The sequence below is a fragment of the Bombus bifarius genome, unplaced genomic scaffold (assembly GCF_011952205.1).
Source record: "Bombus bifarius isolate JDL3187 unplaced genomic scaffold, Bbif_JDL3187 scf7180000008008, whole genome shotgun sequence".
NCBI classification, from domain to species: Eukaryota; Metazoa; Arthropoda; class Insecta; order Hymenoptera; family Apidae; genus Bombus; species Bombus bifarius.
In genome coordinates, this window is record NW_022884386.1 from 4,818,381 (window position 1) to 4,835,718 (window position 17,338).

Sequence of the window (17,338 nt, forward strand, 5' to 3'; positions counted from 1 at the left end):
GTTACGAATCGCATCAATTACTGCCATCAATTACTCGGCTGTTGATATTGTCGACAATATATCTCGCACAGAGGAGGCTGAATGTCAAGCCGACCATCAAGGCGTTCAATCGATGTTCGTACCTACAACGAGACACGATTACCGTGAACAGCGCAAAAACACGTTCGTGGCTAGCTCCTAAACCACGCGACCGATAAACTTTGTACGCTGATACGCCTGCGGGACGTGTCTCCAAGTTTATAACCGCGAAACAGCGAATACCTGCCACTTCGTGATCGTTACCCGATTCCTGTATATTTTTCACTCCAGTTCCGTCCGAGTTCACTCAGTTCCTTTCTCGCAAACTGTCCGTTCACGTTATCTTTTTATTATTAAATTCCGGTAATACGCATCGGGCCAACGTGCAAAATCATCGATAGAATTGCGTGTTATAAGAACGAGCCAATAGATGTGTCTTTCTTCGATTAGAACACATAATTCCAATTTTCTTTTTCACGTAGCTTCATCCAGATCCGTTCTATTGTGCCTTCTGTGTCGCGGTGAACTGTCTGTCCATCGTAACGCGCGTCGTGCTACCTGTGGCTAGCGAGCTAGCTCGATTCATCGACCATCAGAGAACGTTAAATCGTTACCCACGAAATTCATCTGTCTTCTTTATTTGCCACGCTTTGTCTCGCGTGATTCCACTCTATATTCGCAAATAAAAACCGTGAAATCTCGACGTCTACCGTTTTTCTAAGCATTTTCTCTCTAAAAATTCCTGAAACTCTGGCGTATAAAAGATAAACAAGCGATCAGACGGTTGTTCTCACGAGTGTGTTTATTTAAAACGTTTGCAGACGAGACAGAACAGCGGGACGGTAGCGAACAGCGAGGGACAAGAAGGAACGACGAGCAGCTGTTCGCCGAGGACGTCGGCGGCTACGATAACGATGACGATGACGACCACACCGACAACGTCGACGTCGACGTCGACGATGACAGTCGCGTCAATGGCGATGCCATTTGTGCCCGTGGAATCAGAAGCATCGATATCGTCCAGCGCGACAGACCAACGGCAGCAATGTCGTTGGCAATGGCAACAGGCCCCACAGCCCCATTCGGCGACTTGCCCGATCACGGCCACGTCGTCCTCCACATATTTGTCGGCCTCGTCGTCCACGGAGGCCACCAAGCTGTCAACGAACGTTCTCTTTTCCTTGCCCGCGTCTCCAAAGAGATCAGCCCCTGAATCGTCCAGCAAGACGCCTACTATATCGAAATCTCAAATGAAAGGTGAGTTAATTTAACGATTATCAAATGGTCGTAGCAATCAGATTTGAGACATCGTTTGCACAAATGGACTATGTCTTTTTTTAACGAGAGAGTATTGATTTACGTATTCCAATAATCTGCAGTAAGCTGTCAATTTGAGGAAGACGATTTAACTGGTGACTGAGACTCCTAATTTTTTTCATATAATAATTTTTCAATTTGTGGATCTTCCTCTGTTTAATTTGTTTCATCGTTTTTTGGTTGAAAGTAAATTATATGGTATTTCCACTTGTGAGGACTAAAATCGATCTAAGTGGAGTTAATTTTTAATTCTGTAATTATAGAAATTTCGGATTTAAGAAATGACCATATTAATCGTAGAAAGGCGAAGGAATTCACAACAAGGTAAAAAGTTATCGGAATTAATATTTTGTCCTCGCATAGATCTTATGTAAACAACAAATTACTCAGCTTGCATTAGAATTAGCCCACTTTTTCTCTCGATGCTTCATTTGCAGCCGAATCCGATATAGGTTTTTCAAAGACAAGAGAGAATTGGTGGGTAGAAAGTGGAGTGGTATTCGTTTGTAGCCGAATCTGGTACCTATAGGTTGTTTGAAGGCAAAAGAGGACTGATGGGCAAAAAGTAGAGTGGTATTCGATCTATTTTTACGATCTTTAAAAGACAGATAATCTTAAATTCGTAGCTGAGAACTCGAAGAATTATGTTGGTGTCACATTCTATCCATATTAATGGCTCCAAACAAATATAACAGAGATTTTCTTTCTGTTTGAATTTCGAGGATTAAATACGATATCGCGCTGGAAAGCTTAATATGAATTTAATCTGACGTATCCTAACAATGTATAACTCTGCTCTTGTGTTATAATTTGGAAGGTGTTGTGGCGATGAAATGAATGTACCTGTGGGATATTATTCGTAGGATTACTTTTGAGAATATTTAATCGGAGATGAAATAAACATAAATCATGATCCAGGAATATATTTAAACCGTGTAACGAAATTTATTACTTTAATAACCGAGCTGGAAGTATCCGAGTGAATTCATGAAAACATAAAACGACTCTCGTTTTAAACGCATCCATGACTTTTCAGTCATTTTCCATGACATGAAAGAAAATTTTCATATATTGCATCTGTAATTAGTTCTGTTATGTGATAGAAATACAGAGCCGAATTTCATACGAAAATTTATTTTATTGTATGTGAATTAAGTTTTAGATATTATGGTGCCTTTTGTTTCATTAGCTTATTATCAAATTAATTAAAATTAATTATGATACCTTCATAATTCCGAACGAAGACACGATAATTAAAATTTCCAATATCATATCCCTTTTACAGTCATTAATTCCAGCGAATCGTTGAGCAAAAGAAATTCCACGAATTGTTTTTGTTACACGGCTTATCTTTCCACGCAAATTGGAAACAACCAAACCGTTTTGTATTTTATTTATGGTATTGAGCCATCGTTACGAGCCACTACTTCGTTAGCGTTGTCAAAACAGAAGAGAAATTCGCAAATACATAGCTACAAGATGGTGCAACCAACAGCTTTTTCGTCATTGCATTGGTATACTGCTGTTACATCGCGTGAAATGGTCCGTGTGACGTCCTTCATTGTCTGACCGTCAAGGCCCAAGCACCATTAGACAGACCCACAATAAACCTAAGGCCCTACTAACACCGAATCTCATTAGCTTGCAGGAACCTTTAATCCTGCAAGTATTTTCGGTTTATACCTGGTACTTAAAATCCTTAGGTTTATTGCACGTTCTTACAAATTACGGAGAAAGCGGATATTTTTCTAACAGAAAAGCAGATTTTTCCCATAAACAAGGTCGCCCATGAGTCACGTCGGTAAGAGGCTTCTTCCTCCTATCTTCATTTCTAACGTTGGTCATAACTAATCGTCATCGTGGATCGTTACCCTCACTTTTCTGACGAAAAGTGTGAGCAACAAATTCACGTTCTTCGTTCAAAGGGCACACCCTTACCGAGCTTTCCTCCGTGATTACATAGGAACGAATTTCACTTCTTTTACGGCATCAGGAGGGTCAACTTAACTTCTTGTACTTGCGCTCTAGACTTGTTCCACAGTAATATTCAAGTAACAGTTAAAGCTCGTCAGTTAGTCTACATCGACTCGAGTCGAAGGACAGTGCAAGGAACAGCAAGCGTCGGAAGTCAAGCAGAATCTATAAGTCGAAGACAGTCAATCGACAGAAGATATATTATCACCGTCGTCGACACGAAAGGAATCTCAGGTTGTACTCGTTTGCAATTGCTATTTCACCTACTCAATCTTGTATTACATTGAAGTTGTTGGATCATTCAGGTATATAATAACCTGTTAATAGCAGCGTTATATTCAATCAACCACCTCTATTATCTCACAAGAAATAAGGGATCGAACGATTCGTGGCGCCGATTAGTCAAATCGTAACGGGAATTTATGACTTCCGTTGGCGCGCTTCTTCGAGATCGCGTCTCCCCGCGAACGTCCGAAAGTTCATGGTTCTCCAAAGACTGTTCTTCTGCCTGTTGTTCATCTGACTGTTGTTCATCCTCGTATTGTTCCTCCAGTTTTTTCCTCCTTTTGTTCGTCGACCTCCTTCGTCCCTCCTTCGCGTTGATAAAAAGTATAGATAGGTATTTCCCTACCTACGTTACCCCCGTAACTGATGCTTCTTGTCCCATTCTCGTTCCACATTCTGCTGGCATTCGCGATTGGTAGAATCGTATCTTCTTGCTCTCCCATCATCATCGTACTCTCTTCCACGCATTGGTTGTTCAATGAATGTGCAATGAACCTAAGGACTGTTTTAAGTGCCAGGTATAAACCGAAAATACTTTCAGGATTAAAGGTTCCTGCAAGATAGGGCCTTAGGTTTATCGAGGGTCTGTCTAATGGTGCTTGGGCCTTGACGGTCTGAAAATGAAGGACGTCGCACGGAGCATTTCACGCGACGTAACAACTGCAATGTTTTTGCGGCAGTTGCTTTTTTTGACATTTGCGTCACGCGCAATCAGAAGTATAGTTCTTCGTGACGTATATTCGTTTAGAATCCGAACTGTCGCCACGATTTTAACCGTTTTTGTTTTTGACAGGAAATATCACCGATACTTAAGCTCGACTCTTTTCAGTATTTTTCCCGTGTTTTCTATATGTAGACCGTTAATTATAAAAACGTAAAGAATGTCAGCGCAACGTTCAATTACATAAATCTTTCGTAAAAGATCTATATCGAAATAAATATTAATTTCAAACGAATAACAAAATTGGCAAAAGATTCGATATAAGATTCTTATACCGTACGATACACAGCTACAAATTAATGATTAGACCTTCGACAAATTTCAAATGCTTTTTTCCAACTGCAAAATCCTCTTATAAAGACAGGATTAAAACGTTGGTCGACGGTTCGTCCAGTGGCAAGATAACGCGACGTTAAAAGCAAAAGGATGTCGCAAACAGAATTTTTGGATCAAAGAAATCTCGTCTACGTCGCTTATTAGAGAAACGGAACGCAGAAATATGCCGGTCCCTTTACAGCAAAGCGACACGTGTGTCAATGCTGACTTAAGCTTCTTCGTAACTTCCGGTTCGTCTGATATTTTTAAAGAGATCCTTTATACCAGAACATTTTATGCGTGCGATTCTCAGTTAATGATGCCTAGCTATTCGTTCGAAGATCAGGTTACTTTCTATAGAATACCATTCGCATGTTTCGCGCAAATCCTCCTCATACGATGTACGGTCGTTGCCGAGAGAAATTACTCGCGTTACTTCTTTCGAGAGACGAATGTCGAAAGTTTACTCTCAGTTCAAGACCCATCGAAACAAAGAGATAGCTGCAGTACGTAGAAACTAATGGTTTAATCTTCTAAACTTAACTGCGTCCTTATTTATATCGTCAATTCGACGAATGCTGAAAAACAACTTCGAAAGGACTATGGCGCTAAATATATCGCAATTCGGAGAGAACCATACTTTGTTCCTTAAAGTCTTACTTCACATCTGCCTTTTAGTGACTACTTAAATGAACGTTATCTATTTCCTGTTGTAACATTGCATTAGATATAAAAATGTTTGATATCGTATCGTATCGTTGATTCGCCAGAAGAGTAATGCGTCTAAAGAAATATCAATTTTCGGATATGAACAAAAGTTAATTCTAAACCGAGGTGTATAATATTTTATTAGAAATTCTAAAAATTCAAAGGCTATTATCTAAAAATGACAGAGAGAAGGAAATCTATCTTTATCGATAAATGGACGCGATATTAATAATTACGAACTACAAACTTGTTGCAGACGTGTCGATATTATAAGGCGAGGGGTTAATTCTCTTGGATATTGTCGAATTATCTCAGCATCGTTTCCCTGTCGTTCGCACAGGGTAAAAGAGAACTACGACAAAAAAAAAAAAAAGAAAGAGAAAGATCGGAAAATCACAAATCCGTAACCGGGTTAGGCAGAATCTATTTGTCGACGTTCCTTCCTGCGCGGTTTTTCTTCGTCGTTACCCATTAGCGCGAAATCGCGGGTATCCTCCGGCTTCACTCTCACTCGTTCTCTCTATCTCGGTCTACCGCTAGTTGCAGCACAATAGCGCGTGTATACGCCGGTGGAGAATGTGCTTATAGGAAAACCATAGCCGCCGGTACGAACAAAATCAATGGGCCGTGAAACGAGGCTATTAAACGGTCGAGTCAAGCACCGACGATCCAAGTCCGACCAAGCTTGTCCCTTCTCATCGTGCTCGCCACTGGCATCAAACATCGCGGAATGTTATCGACCGAACTGTTTAATCAGCTCGAACGTCCGATCTTTCTAACCCTACGTAACGAAGAAAGAAAAAAAAAGAAAGAGTCGATAGACGGTTGCGGATTTTACGATTTTTTCGACTCGTCTTCGTGATTTCCGAGTCATTATAATCCAAGTTCATTCGTTGTGATACTGTCAGTGTAATTAGCTTCGGGGCTACTAGCGTCTTAATCGCTTTTCATTATTTCCTTTGTTGTATATATTGCTCGATCGAAAGATAGTGTTTCAGAATAACAGATATTTTAATTCGATATAATAGTTCAAGATTTGGAGGGGTCGCCTGGTAATTACCGCTACGGTATGACCTCCAGACGCGAGCCTCGGACAGGACGACCGTCAAGGGTACCGTAATGCGGACCCATCATAAACAGTGGGCCTATTGTACAGTCCAGGTACTTTAGGACCTATCATAAAATACCTATATTTTATGCGACATCTCAGGAAGACGGGACACGCGGATTTCCCAAGGTCATCCGCGCGAACCGTCACTAAGGCAGCCAGCCCATTCAGAAATACGGCTTTACCCAAGGACCAGGTAGGAACAGACCTGGGACACCTCCACGACGAACCTTCCGCTACAACAGCAACAGCCCCGAGACTCACTCTTGCAGCAGTATTCGACGAGTCAAGACGTATCAGTATCTTTAATAGTATCTTTAACAGTATATTCCGTAACTGGTTGTTAGTTTGCGTTAGTTCCGTATCTGGTTGTTAGTTTGTGTTAGTTCCGTAACGGGTTGTTAGTGCAACAAATATTGCACTCTGCGAGAAAAAGGTATTAAAATACGGTCGTTGAATCGGAGCTAATTAAAGAATCGCCACGTGATTGTGTTGAGGGATGACGCATTAAGACCGGAAGGAAACTCCGCTTTGTGCCGCTATGCAGCACGTTTCTTGAACGCGTTTTGCCACTTGCTAGTTGTCCCCTTAAATCTTTCCTTTCTACGATGCAACTTTTTTCAATATTATTCATCGAGAAAAGAAGAAAGTTGGAACGAAGTGGTGCGCGTTTTATTAATCGCATTGAATTTCGCTGTTGTAGAGTTCAGGGAAGCTTTCAGACTATTCGACAAGGACGGTGACGGAAGCATCACCAAGGAGGAACTCGGCAGGGTCATGCGTTCGCTAGGACAGTTCGCGAGGGCTGAAGAACTACGCACGATGCTACAGGAAATTGATATTGACGGTAAGCGCACACACATCGAAACCCATATATCTACGAAAAAAAAACTTTCCTATTTTGAAACTAAGAAACGTCACGCTATTCCATTAATTCGGCTATGGAAACAAGGCAATGTAAACGTGACGTGCGACAAAATAGACAAATGTGCCGAGAACCACGGTGGAACGTGGCGTTAATCGAAAACTTCCCATTAATATTCAACGATACTGTGAAAACGAAAGCGCATGGCGATCGGGTCGAGCACAGAGGTTCGTTAAAATTCGTAACGGTGTTTCCAATCATCTGGCTAAATTCATTAGCAACACGTTCGAGTGGAGCGCAACACCAGTCCCTTGCACCACTCCCGCACGTAAATCGTTCCGCTGTTGTTACGATCCTGTGGTTATAGTTTACGAACGTGAAACAAATAGGGATAGCCAGGTGGATTCGTGGATGAAGGTGATAACCGAACCACCGGCGAATGTCGCAAGTTTCGTTCGTTGGTGTAACCACGTTGGCCCACTTACAACCTTTCTGCCTAACGGCATCGCCTTAATTGCGGGTAATTTTCCAGAAGTGTTCTCTCGTCCAACAATGGGGAGAATGTTCGTGAGTGGAGCCTCTTTATTAAGCTAAATCCATTTCTCTCTCCCCGAGAACCCCTTCCCATCGTTACACACTTTTACCCCTTTTCGTCCGTCTATATCGCCACAAAAGCGGCAGACGGTCGTTTCGTTTGCTCGTTCTTATTTCGAAGCGCGTGGCTTGAAATTCTTGACGGCATATCCGATCCAACCTTCCTATCGTTCCGATGTCTAATCAGGAAATTCGTTGAAACTTAAGGACCAAATCGGTGGCCGTATCGCGGCCGAAATCTTGTCAGCCTCCTCGATACTTCTTTACCCTTTTAAAAGAGACGGGATGGTGGAAGATATCTCGGACGGATAAGACGCAAATTTTCAGTGAAAATTAAACCGCGCTCGTTGTTGTTTATGTCGATTGCTTCGTTAAGTGAACCGAGGCGAGGTTGGAGCAATGGAAGTAGATATTGGTTTCCGCGCCAAGGAGCGATGCTCTCGAGTTCGCCGTACTTTTTCGCCACAATACACAGGGTTCATATAAGAGTATCGGGACCTGTTGCTGATTCCTCCATCGCCAAAAGGAAAATTTCTTTTATCGCAATGCAATTGATTCTTCGCTTTACGATCGTGCTTTGTCACGGTACTAAAAAGCACAAATTTCACACTGAAACTGGCACAGTGATCGAACCGATCAACTCGTTGATCGGTTCGTAGAAATTTTATAGATTTACGATGATGTATGATTTTTGGAAAGTTTGCTTTTGTATAAATGTACGTTATTTCATCCCTTTCTCTTTAGCTTCTTCGGTAGAAATACAGGCGCTTCTTTGTACTTTAGTCGTTGTTAATTTCGATGTTGTAAACTTCCGATCTGAATGGTACATTGAAATTCCAAGCAATGTAGCAATGGCCACAATCTCGCGCGAGAAGCCTTTATTCAAATGGAATCTGTGTTTCGCGAAATTACTTGTACGTCTAAACAAACAACGACGGCTCATTTCCCATGACGAATCCGAAAGCTGTCGTCGTCAATTGCGAGTCGTGTTTATGGCGCGTAAAATTTTCTCTCTCTATGTAACGTCTATCGTCGCGCGATAGGTAGTTTGTTATACGTCGACGAACGGCTTGTTCGTGAAAGATTTTATCTCGTTGACAGGGTTTTTATTAAACTATACGACCCGTTGGAAACAACGTAACGCGAGCGAACTTCTATAATTTACAGCGTTATGAATATCAAAAATCATTTAACTTCTCAACACTGATAACCAGATTTCATAACATCCAGATCACATAGATACACGTTATTTGTCTTTAAATATCTTCATTCCTGTTCGAAATCTTAGTCGTCGACACAAGTCCATGCTTTGCTTCTTTAGTTTCTATTTGCAGTCGTTGCAACACGTTCTTTACTTCGTTTTCTTATCGTTTACTTACTTGTCGCAGACTTACTTAATAGTTTGCGACTTTTTAACAGTTTCCTTCTGTCAGCTTCAGCGCGACTCGTGATTACAAGTCGGTCTACTTTAACCGTTGTAGCTTCTTCAAATAATGTATTTAAAAGATTAATTGGACCGGTTTTGCAGTTTACAAATAATAATAAAGATACTCGTATTATCTTTATTTCTCTTTCGTTACTTGAACGTGTTTTTATTGTTTCTTTCATCAATCTTTGTTTCATCTTCCTCGTTAATATTCCACAGCTCACGGACGTTCCCTCTAAGTTCATGTAATTCTCGCGTCGAATATCGTAACGGGAGCGAAGAACTCCGTTCGTGATCGTCATCCTCGCCGAATCAACGCCTGGTTTACCTGGCTTCACGCGGAACCTCGGTAGGATCGCTTCGAATTTCGATACTAGAACCTCGTGGCATGTACGAGTAATTAGAAATACGGATCTGCTGGCGGCCCGCGATACGAGACCATTGCGCGCGTCTACGTCTAATCGGACTCGTTTCATCGTGGATGCATCTCATCTCGATGAATACGTTCGCCTGTGTGCATCGTATAGCATTGAATAAAGAGAAAACAGAGAAAAAATGGAAGAGAGAGGAAAAATATTCCTATGCGCACAGATACATCGGCGACGGGACAAAACGGAAAGAAAAGCCGAGAGAAAAAATATCGCAAGATACTTCGACGATAGGACGCTCATGCAATCGCTCTGATGCGACATCCATCGCGCCATTGAATGCACCCACTCCTCTACGAACACGAGGAATCGTTCTTTCCGACTTAGTCGGGCCAACCAGACCATTCGTATGGATGGTTCGCGCCATATCGAATGTCAATCGTCACGTTGTGGTACTTCATGTTGCGCGGTCGCAAGTTGCGGTTTAGTTGCTGTACAAGCGGGTAACAGGATGATTCTATGCTGCTGACTAAACGATTATAGCTTCCACGATTTAACAGTATTTTCTATATATATGTAATATCAAAAAAAGGGGTTATACGCTTGGTTTATTATATATTTAGGTTCAAGTTGTCTCGGGATAGTATAAGTTGTAAATTTAAGGTATAAACTAAGAATCGTAAGAGTGCTGAGGAAGAGAGAAAGAGAGAGGGAGAAAGTGTGTAAGTAAGAGTGTATGCCTTGGTGACGTCAAAACTAAATGAGTAAAGGAGTGGGAGAAGGGTGCAAGGGTTGAGGATCAGCATTTTTTGACCTGGGAAGCCAGAAGTTGTGAGTCGAGTGTTACAACAAGAAGAATAGAGTAAGAAGATATTGTAGTCAGTTTTTGCATTGGGTATTGCTTGTTAAAATAAAACTAAACTAAATTTCACTTCAAATAGAACGTCCTTTCTTGTCCTTGCTCTGGGCTATTTAGATACTACATATAAAACTTAATAAATGCACTCTTTATATGTTTAAGGATCCTCAACTAAGATGCTATTTAGCTACAAGGATCATGTAAATGGGCAACTAAATACCATTACCAGTAGATGTTTCTTTTTTTTTTAAAGAGACAATGTTTACTGTAAATTTTATTTTTATTTTTTATTAGGTTTTTTAGTTTTATTAGGTTGTCCGAAAAGTTTCATTCGTTTTATGAGAAAATGATAAACCTACAACGTTTTCTGTTTTATATTATTTCGTCGAATTACGTACGATCGATTTTGTTCTGTCGAGATAAACACCGTGGCATTTCACAGACTTGATTGCACGTTTGTTTGAAGGTGCACTGTTGTAAAAAACACGTTTGCGAAAGAATGATACTTTTCGGACAACCTAATACATCTCCATTTTCGTGTTTCTAATAGTCGGGTTGCATGCCACGCGTATATTCCATCGTTAAAACCATAATCCCGTCAAATCCTAAAGCGCTCCCGTTGTGAAATAGCAACAACGGCGCATCATCCGTGTGTACCTAGCCTTAATCGGGACAACTAGATTATTCGTATGAATGACTCGTGGAACGTCGAATGTCGATCGAATGGCACGTCGCATCGCGTCCTGATGTTTGGCTTTTCGTATGGAGGTTCCGACAGTCACTGCTACCTGTAACTCGAAGACAGGTTTTTGCCGACTGGAACATTATTCATCGGCGAAACAGTTTTACCGTGAGAAAGTTGGAGAAACGGGGCGTAAATTGATTTTTGCAACCCAGTGGTGTTGTCGGTTATCGCACGGGCCTCTGACTTTCGCGGGATTCAGCGGATGTGAAAAATTGATTGAAGCCTCCACGGATTGTTCTATAAATCGTAGTTAGGGATAAAGTAATTGGACCGAGGGATTGAAAACAAAAGCTTCAGGTACCTTTGCTCCATTTAACATTTTGATTTATTCGTAGTCGTATTGTGCTTATTTCAACACGGTTTTGGTTGTTCGGTATCCACCTGAAAACTGTAGGTCCCTCGTGGTCAGCTCATCGTTACATGTTTGGAGTGTAAACATTGAGACATTAGTTAAAGTGCTTTGAAGTACTGCGGATAACAGAGGTTTTTGAGTCTTAGACTGTTAGAGCCTTGTACGGGAGTATGATTACGACAATGATTATCTCAAAAATAACAGCTTGTTAGTAGTACAATAGTAGTGCTAATGATCTTGGCAATCGACGCGACTTCAAATAATAATAAAAAACAATGCTTCAGATTCGGATTTTAGTTTATCTCTTAAATTTGATTTACGAGTTAGCTTATAGTTACCAAAGTTTTACGTGATACAGCATCCAAATATATCAGGTTTAGCTATTGTATTATTACGTTAAGCGCTGCGAATGTTTTTAAACAAATTCCGTGTTGTTCCAGTGGAAATTGATTGTTGAGAAATTAGTTTCTAATTGCAAGTATACTATTCGTCTGTAGCCTATTCTAGAACAGCGTGTGTGTAGAATGTTAGATCAGATGTTATTCGAAGTGCATTTTAAAAATAGGCTTTAGGTTGCGATCGATCCACTTCAACGAAGTGTTAATTAAAATTCGTGACGTCTGCCGTGTTTGCGGAACGAGACTTCACGTTAACTTCGTGTTAGCCTCTCGTGCTTCATACATATTTTTACAAAAATGCAATTCAATCATACGCAATTAATATCGAGACACCAGCAATTCTTTCTTTTATGCACGAAATTAATTTTAATGCTCGAAACGTTTTTTTATGAAAATTCCTCAAAGTTTAAAATACAATGAATACCACGTTTTATTAAAAACGTACAACAGTGTCCTGGAATTTTCTATGTCGATGTTGAACCACTAACCTTGTTCGCGCATTTAAATATCACTGCAACTTGTTATTTCATTAGCACTCGAAGTACGTGTCAGGAAATCAGTTACGATTAAAAGCGATTCGTTCGATAGCTTTTCGATCGATGAATCGCCACCTATACGTGTGTATACAATGTTTCAAATTCACCCTTACTTTTCTCCACGATATCTAAATCTGTTTGTGTAACTGCATATGCGAAAATGGCCAACATTCATCACCGTATTTGTCGACGTTCGAAATTTACGACAAAAAAAAAAAAAAAAAAAAACGAGAAGATTAAAATGTTACATAAAATCGGAAACGCAACTACTACGATATAACGTGGCTTCCGCGAGACGGTTTCGTTTTCTGTAATACGAGTCTGGTTTTAAACCAAATCGTCGATAACGATTCGCCACTCTGATTTGCAAAACGATTGTAAATGGAACAGTGATTCCACGAGGTCCAGCAAATGACGAAGCCTTGCACGACTATTTCATGTACATATTCCATTTCAAACGGCTATTTGATACACAAACGAAAGAGGAGTGTTTCGTCACAGGGGTATATTAGGTTCCGTGATCCCCCTCTGTCCATCTTTGACTTCATTTTCCGGGGGAAAATGTTACGAGTGTATCGATACGACGTCTGACTCGACGGCCACTGCTATTTATTTCGCACGACACATGTCACGCTCGTTATTTGCTTTTTCGTGAACGAAAAATAAAAATATATTTTATGTATATCGATATAATCGTAAAATATCATTGTATGAATGAGGTCGAAAAACATCTCCCCGGAATCTTGATTTCACGAGTACGCCTCTATTTATAGGGATATGGTTGAATAACATTCTTCACGGTTCACGGTTAACACGAATTGGATGACCACAGAGGATGCAGCCAAGGTTCCATACCATTCGTTCGTCTTTTACGTTTTTCTCGTGATCCGAGGGGAACATCGTTCAACAAATCCTGGCTTATTTAGATCCCGATCTATTTCTTTGTTTATGCTTGCATGCCGTATTCCACTTCTGTCGAACGCACGACGAATTTAAATTTGCTGTTTCTGCATCTGTAACGAGCGATCCCCTGGGCTGCTGTCACAAGCTCTATAAAATATTCCGCTACTCTTTTTTCCCCTTTCTGCTCGCCCTTTGCGACACGTTATTCGCGCGCAATTATTCACAAGTTTAGCGGTGTTTACGAATTACGGAAAATCCGTGGATGGGGGGGGCGATCGAAAGCCCTTCTATTCGTCGCTTGAACGCAAACAAACGAAAATAACTCTTCCTCCCGAATATCATCGACGGTATTGCGCGATTTAGAGTGAAGTATCGTTTCGAGAGGGATTGTAAAATGTACCAACAACCAACCGTTTGCTTTTTCGGTGGCAAGAATTCCACGATACAATTTATTCCGAGAGCCGGATGAAAGTCACGAAACAGACTCGGCTAATTTTCGAGGAGAGCGTCCGTTTCCCGTTTGTGTTTCTCGCCACGCTCATTGTCGATGAAGTCGCTAACTTACGACGGTGCTCCCTGCTCAAGATGCGTCAAGAGATTGCAAAGTGGCGGCACGGTTACTCTGGTTACGTCAACCGCGCGTCCCTGGAATTTACCATCTGATGTCCGGATAGGTAAACCAAGAGCACTTCGCGTGAACAGTGTCTGTATGTACCTTGCGTTTACGTGTCTCTCCGCGCTTGCGTTTACGTGTAAGTATACTGTAGTATATACAGAAGCGGAACAAACGGAGCGCCAAGGCGAGCGGTTGAGCGTGACGCAGTTGCGCGAGTGCAAAGGTAACCGAGGCTCCTCTACTGCCAGACTATTAGCGTATCTAGACAGACTGCATCGCGTGTTTGTTGGCCTTTTGCGCAACGCCCTGCTTGCAAGGCGAGCACGCGTTAATTCGTCGTAACAATATACTAATTAAAACTTGGGCATCCGCTTGAATGGCACGATCGTTTACACCGTACAATCTACGGCAACTATTTCACACGTGGAGGTCGTTTCTCGATCTCGGCACGTTCCCCGATTCCGTATGACTCGTGTAATTTTTAAACGCAAGAAGCTATTTTATTTTACAAATTTTTACAAACATTTTATTGATTTTTACAAATTTCACAAATGTATCACTGGTAGAAATATTCGTTTATTATCGATTAACGGGCTATAGTCCAATTACATGTATGCACTACATGTCAGTCATATAAACAACGTATAAAAGTACAAACACAATGTCAAATCGCCATCTGTATCGCGAGCTTACACAAGGAGCGTTTTAACGAAGAGATATTTCCGGCGAAAAAGTCCAGGCACTCGGCAAAGTGGTTAGCATATACAAATAGCGTACAATTAGCAAATTAAGAATACACGGTACACAAATTCAAGCTGTTGAACGTACATTGTTAGCATAAAAAATATTGTTTCTCCTCCTATTTTTAGAAGGTACGCAGGTACTATTCGTGCTAAGGAACGGAAAATCAATATCAGTGGTTAAGGTTTTTTTCTTTTAAAGAAAAATCACGTTACGTATCTTCCTTTCATCTGCAGGCGATGTCGTGTTAAGCGTACCAAGATCAGGCTATAATTATGAAATTATAGTTAGCAATATTATATCGCCAAAAATTCCTTTTAAATTACGTATATCGTTAGGTATTTCAAATACAATTGGAATGTAGCTTCGCGATATTGTCGTTCATTGTCCGTTATCTGAGTTTCATTGTTCTCATCTTTTTCTCTACACACGCTGTTATACAGTTATGTAGTTTTTAGATAGATTTTTTGTTTAATTGAAATAGGTTACTCGGAAATTGATAAGCCGTTGGAACGTCCGACTCCCACTCAAATTTCCGACCGATAATCCAATTTGTCGACGAAAAAAAAAAAAACGAAGGAAAAGCGCGTTCGAATAATTCTTCACGCCCGGGCGTTTAATCGCCCGAACAAACGAACGTTGCTTATCTCTGTACACGTACGCGATAACACGACGTGCATAAGTTCACGTGGACACGAGGCTGATAATATTAGACACGTGATTGTGCACGTTTTATGTGTAGACGCGTTCGAAATCCGGCGGATTTTAGAAACATAATCGCGCGTAAATCGCGGCGCCCTCGTCCGGAATAATATTTCGACCGTCTCAGGAGGACGGGAAATCCTGTAAAGTCACAGAAAATTGCCGAGTTTCGAAAACACGACAGCTTTGCTTGGAGAAGACACGTACGAGTTTTATAGGTTGCGTTTTGCCGTATCTTTGACTTTTCCAACGGATACGCTTCCGTGCAGATAGCGCTGCACCCATGTTTTACTTGACATCCTTTACAAGTGGATACGTGCACGAAATTCAACGCGATTATTCCATTTACAAAGCTGCTTTAAATACAATTTACCGGATGGCGTAATTAACAGTAAATAATAATAATAAAGGAAGGTTCCCTGACGTTCTTAATTAAGTACAATTTTCGTGTAATTTTTACAGAATTCCTATAATTCAGTTTCTGCGCGATTCTGTGCAACTCGTGCAATTTTTAAACGCACGACAAATTATTTAATCCTTCGCCGTTTCATGTAGCGCCGATAGGAATGTTATACCATGGAAAATTCTTGCCATGAACGAAGAATGAACAATTTCAGTAGACAAAAAAATTCCCCGCCAATCACCGGAAGCTCGAAATAATAACCATTATACAGTCTGTACACACTAGTCGTTTGTTTGCCCGAGGGGAAGTGGCAAGAAGGTGCTTTTCTATCCGAGACTGTGGTTATTTATTTAAAGATGAAGGATACGACCAGAATGTTATCTTTCGATGGTCTTCCGTCATGGAAAATTGTCACACTATCGAAAGCTCTCGGTGGGTTCTCGTGTATTTTCGTCGGTGCTTTCTCGAACGTGTTTCCCACGAGAATTACCACCGAGAGAATTTATATAGTTCCTTAACCACGAAATTCTTCTTCGTATATTTTGTCTACTGTTCCATATTTTACACGCGGTTGCACGATCGCGACAAAATAGGCGGCCGGGGAAGGGGAGATAGAAAAAGATGCAGATAATGGAAAACGCGATTTTCAGGATGGGAATGCGAAAAGCGTGGAAAGCAGCTTTCGTATAAGAACGTCGAGCTTACATCCGAGTCGCCAAGTTTGTTAATCCCTCGATGTCGCGGCTTATGTCTTCTCATACTTTGCAACGTTCTTTTCATTCTCGGTACGAGAGTTTCTTTTCGAGTGGTAGTTTTGAAGTAAACTGAATCAGAATTGGGACTGTAAAGGGCGGGAATGATAAAATCTTTCTTTTGCACGGGTGAGAGATTGTATCTAGACAGGATGAATAGCGTGTACGTTGTAAAGCCACATTTTTTTCTTTTAAATAATTGTAATAAATAGTTGTAACAGAAAAACGAAAAATGCAGAGATTCCAGTAGAACGGCGTTTGAGAATAAATAGTAGCCATGTTGCTGGCTGACGCCGAAAAAAAAATTCTCTAAAAAAAGAATGAGACGATGTTGGTGTACATGATGCGTTCGTTTTGTTTTTGTCATTTTAGGAGATGGAAATGTCAGCTTCGAGGAGTTCGTGGAAATCGTGAGCAACATAGGTGCGAGCGAAACCGCTCCTACCGATCAGGATCAGGAAGAGCAGGAGCTGAGGGATGCGTTTCGGGTACGTTTGCCTTTTATCTTTTTCCCTTTGTTCCTTGGAATCTCCACTCCACGCTGTTTCAACGTGATTGCCAGCATGGAATACACGGTACAGATACGATTTCACTGAACGGCCAGTCAGTTTCATTTAACTATTTAACAATCG

The 17,338-nt window shown here is 41.0% G+C and overlaps 1 protein-coding gene across 6 annotated transcripts in view; it reads left to right on the top strand.

Annotated features, from left to right (window-relative positions):
* LOC117206815 (calmodulin-like) overlaps window positions 1-17,338 on the top strand; it is a 77,264-nt gene that overhangs the window by 33,926 nt on the left and 26,000 nt on the right. For 5 of the 6 annotated variants that reach the window (XM_033446482.1, XM_033446483.1, XM_033446485.1 and 2 more), the window contains exons 2-4: window positions 840-1,275; window positions 7,150-7,293; window positions 17,079-17,194. In XM_033446482.1, coding sequence (XP_033302373.1) covers window positions 933-1,275; window positions 7,150-7,293; window positions 17,079-17,194 — 603 coding nt within the window. In that variant the 5' untranslated portion in view covers window positions 840-932. Of the gene's footprint in view, window positions 1-274; window positions 382-839; window positions 1,276-7,149; window positions 7,294-17,078; window positions 17,195-17,338 lie in introns of those variants that run through there. The other variant, XM_033446484.1, reaches the window with a different exon arrangement.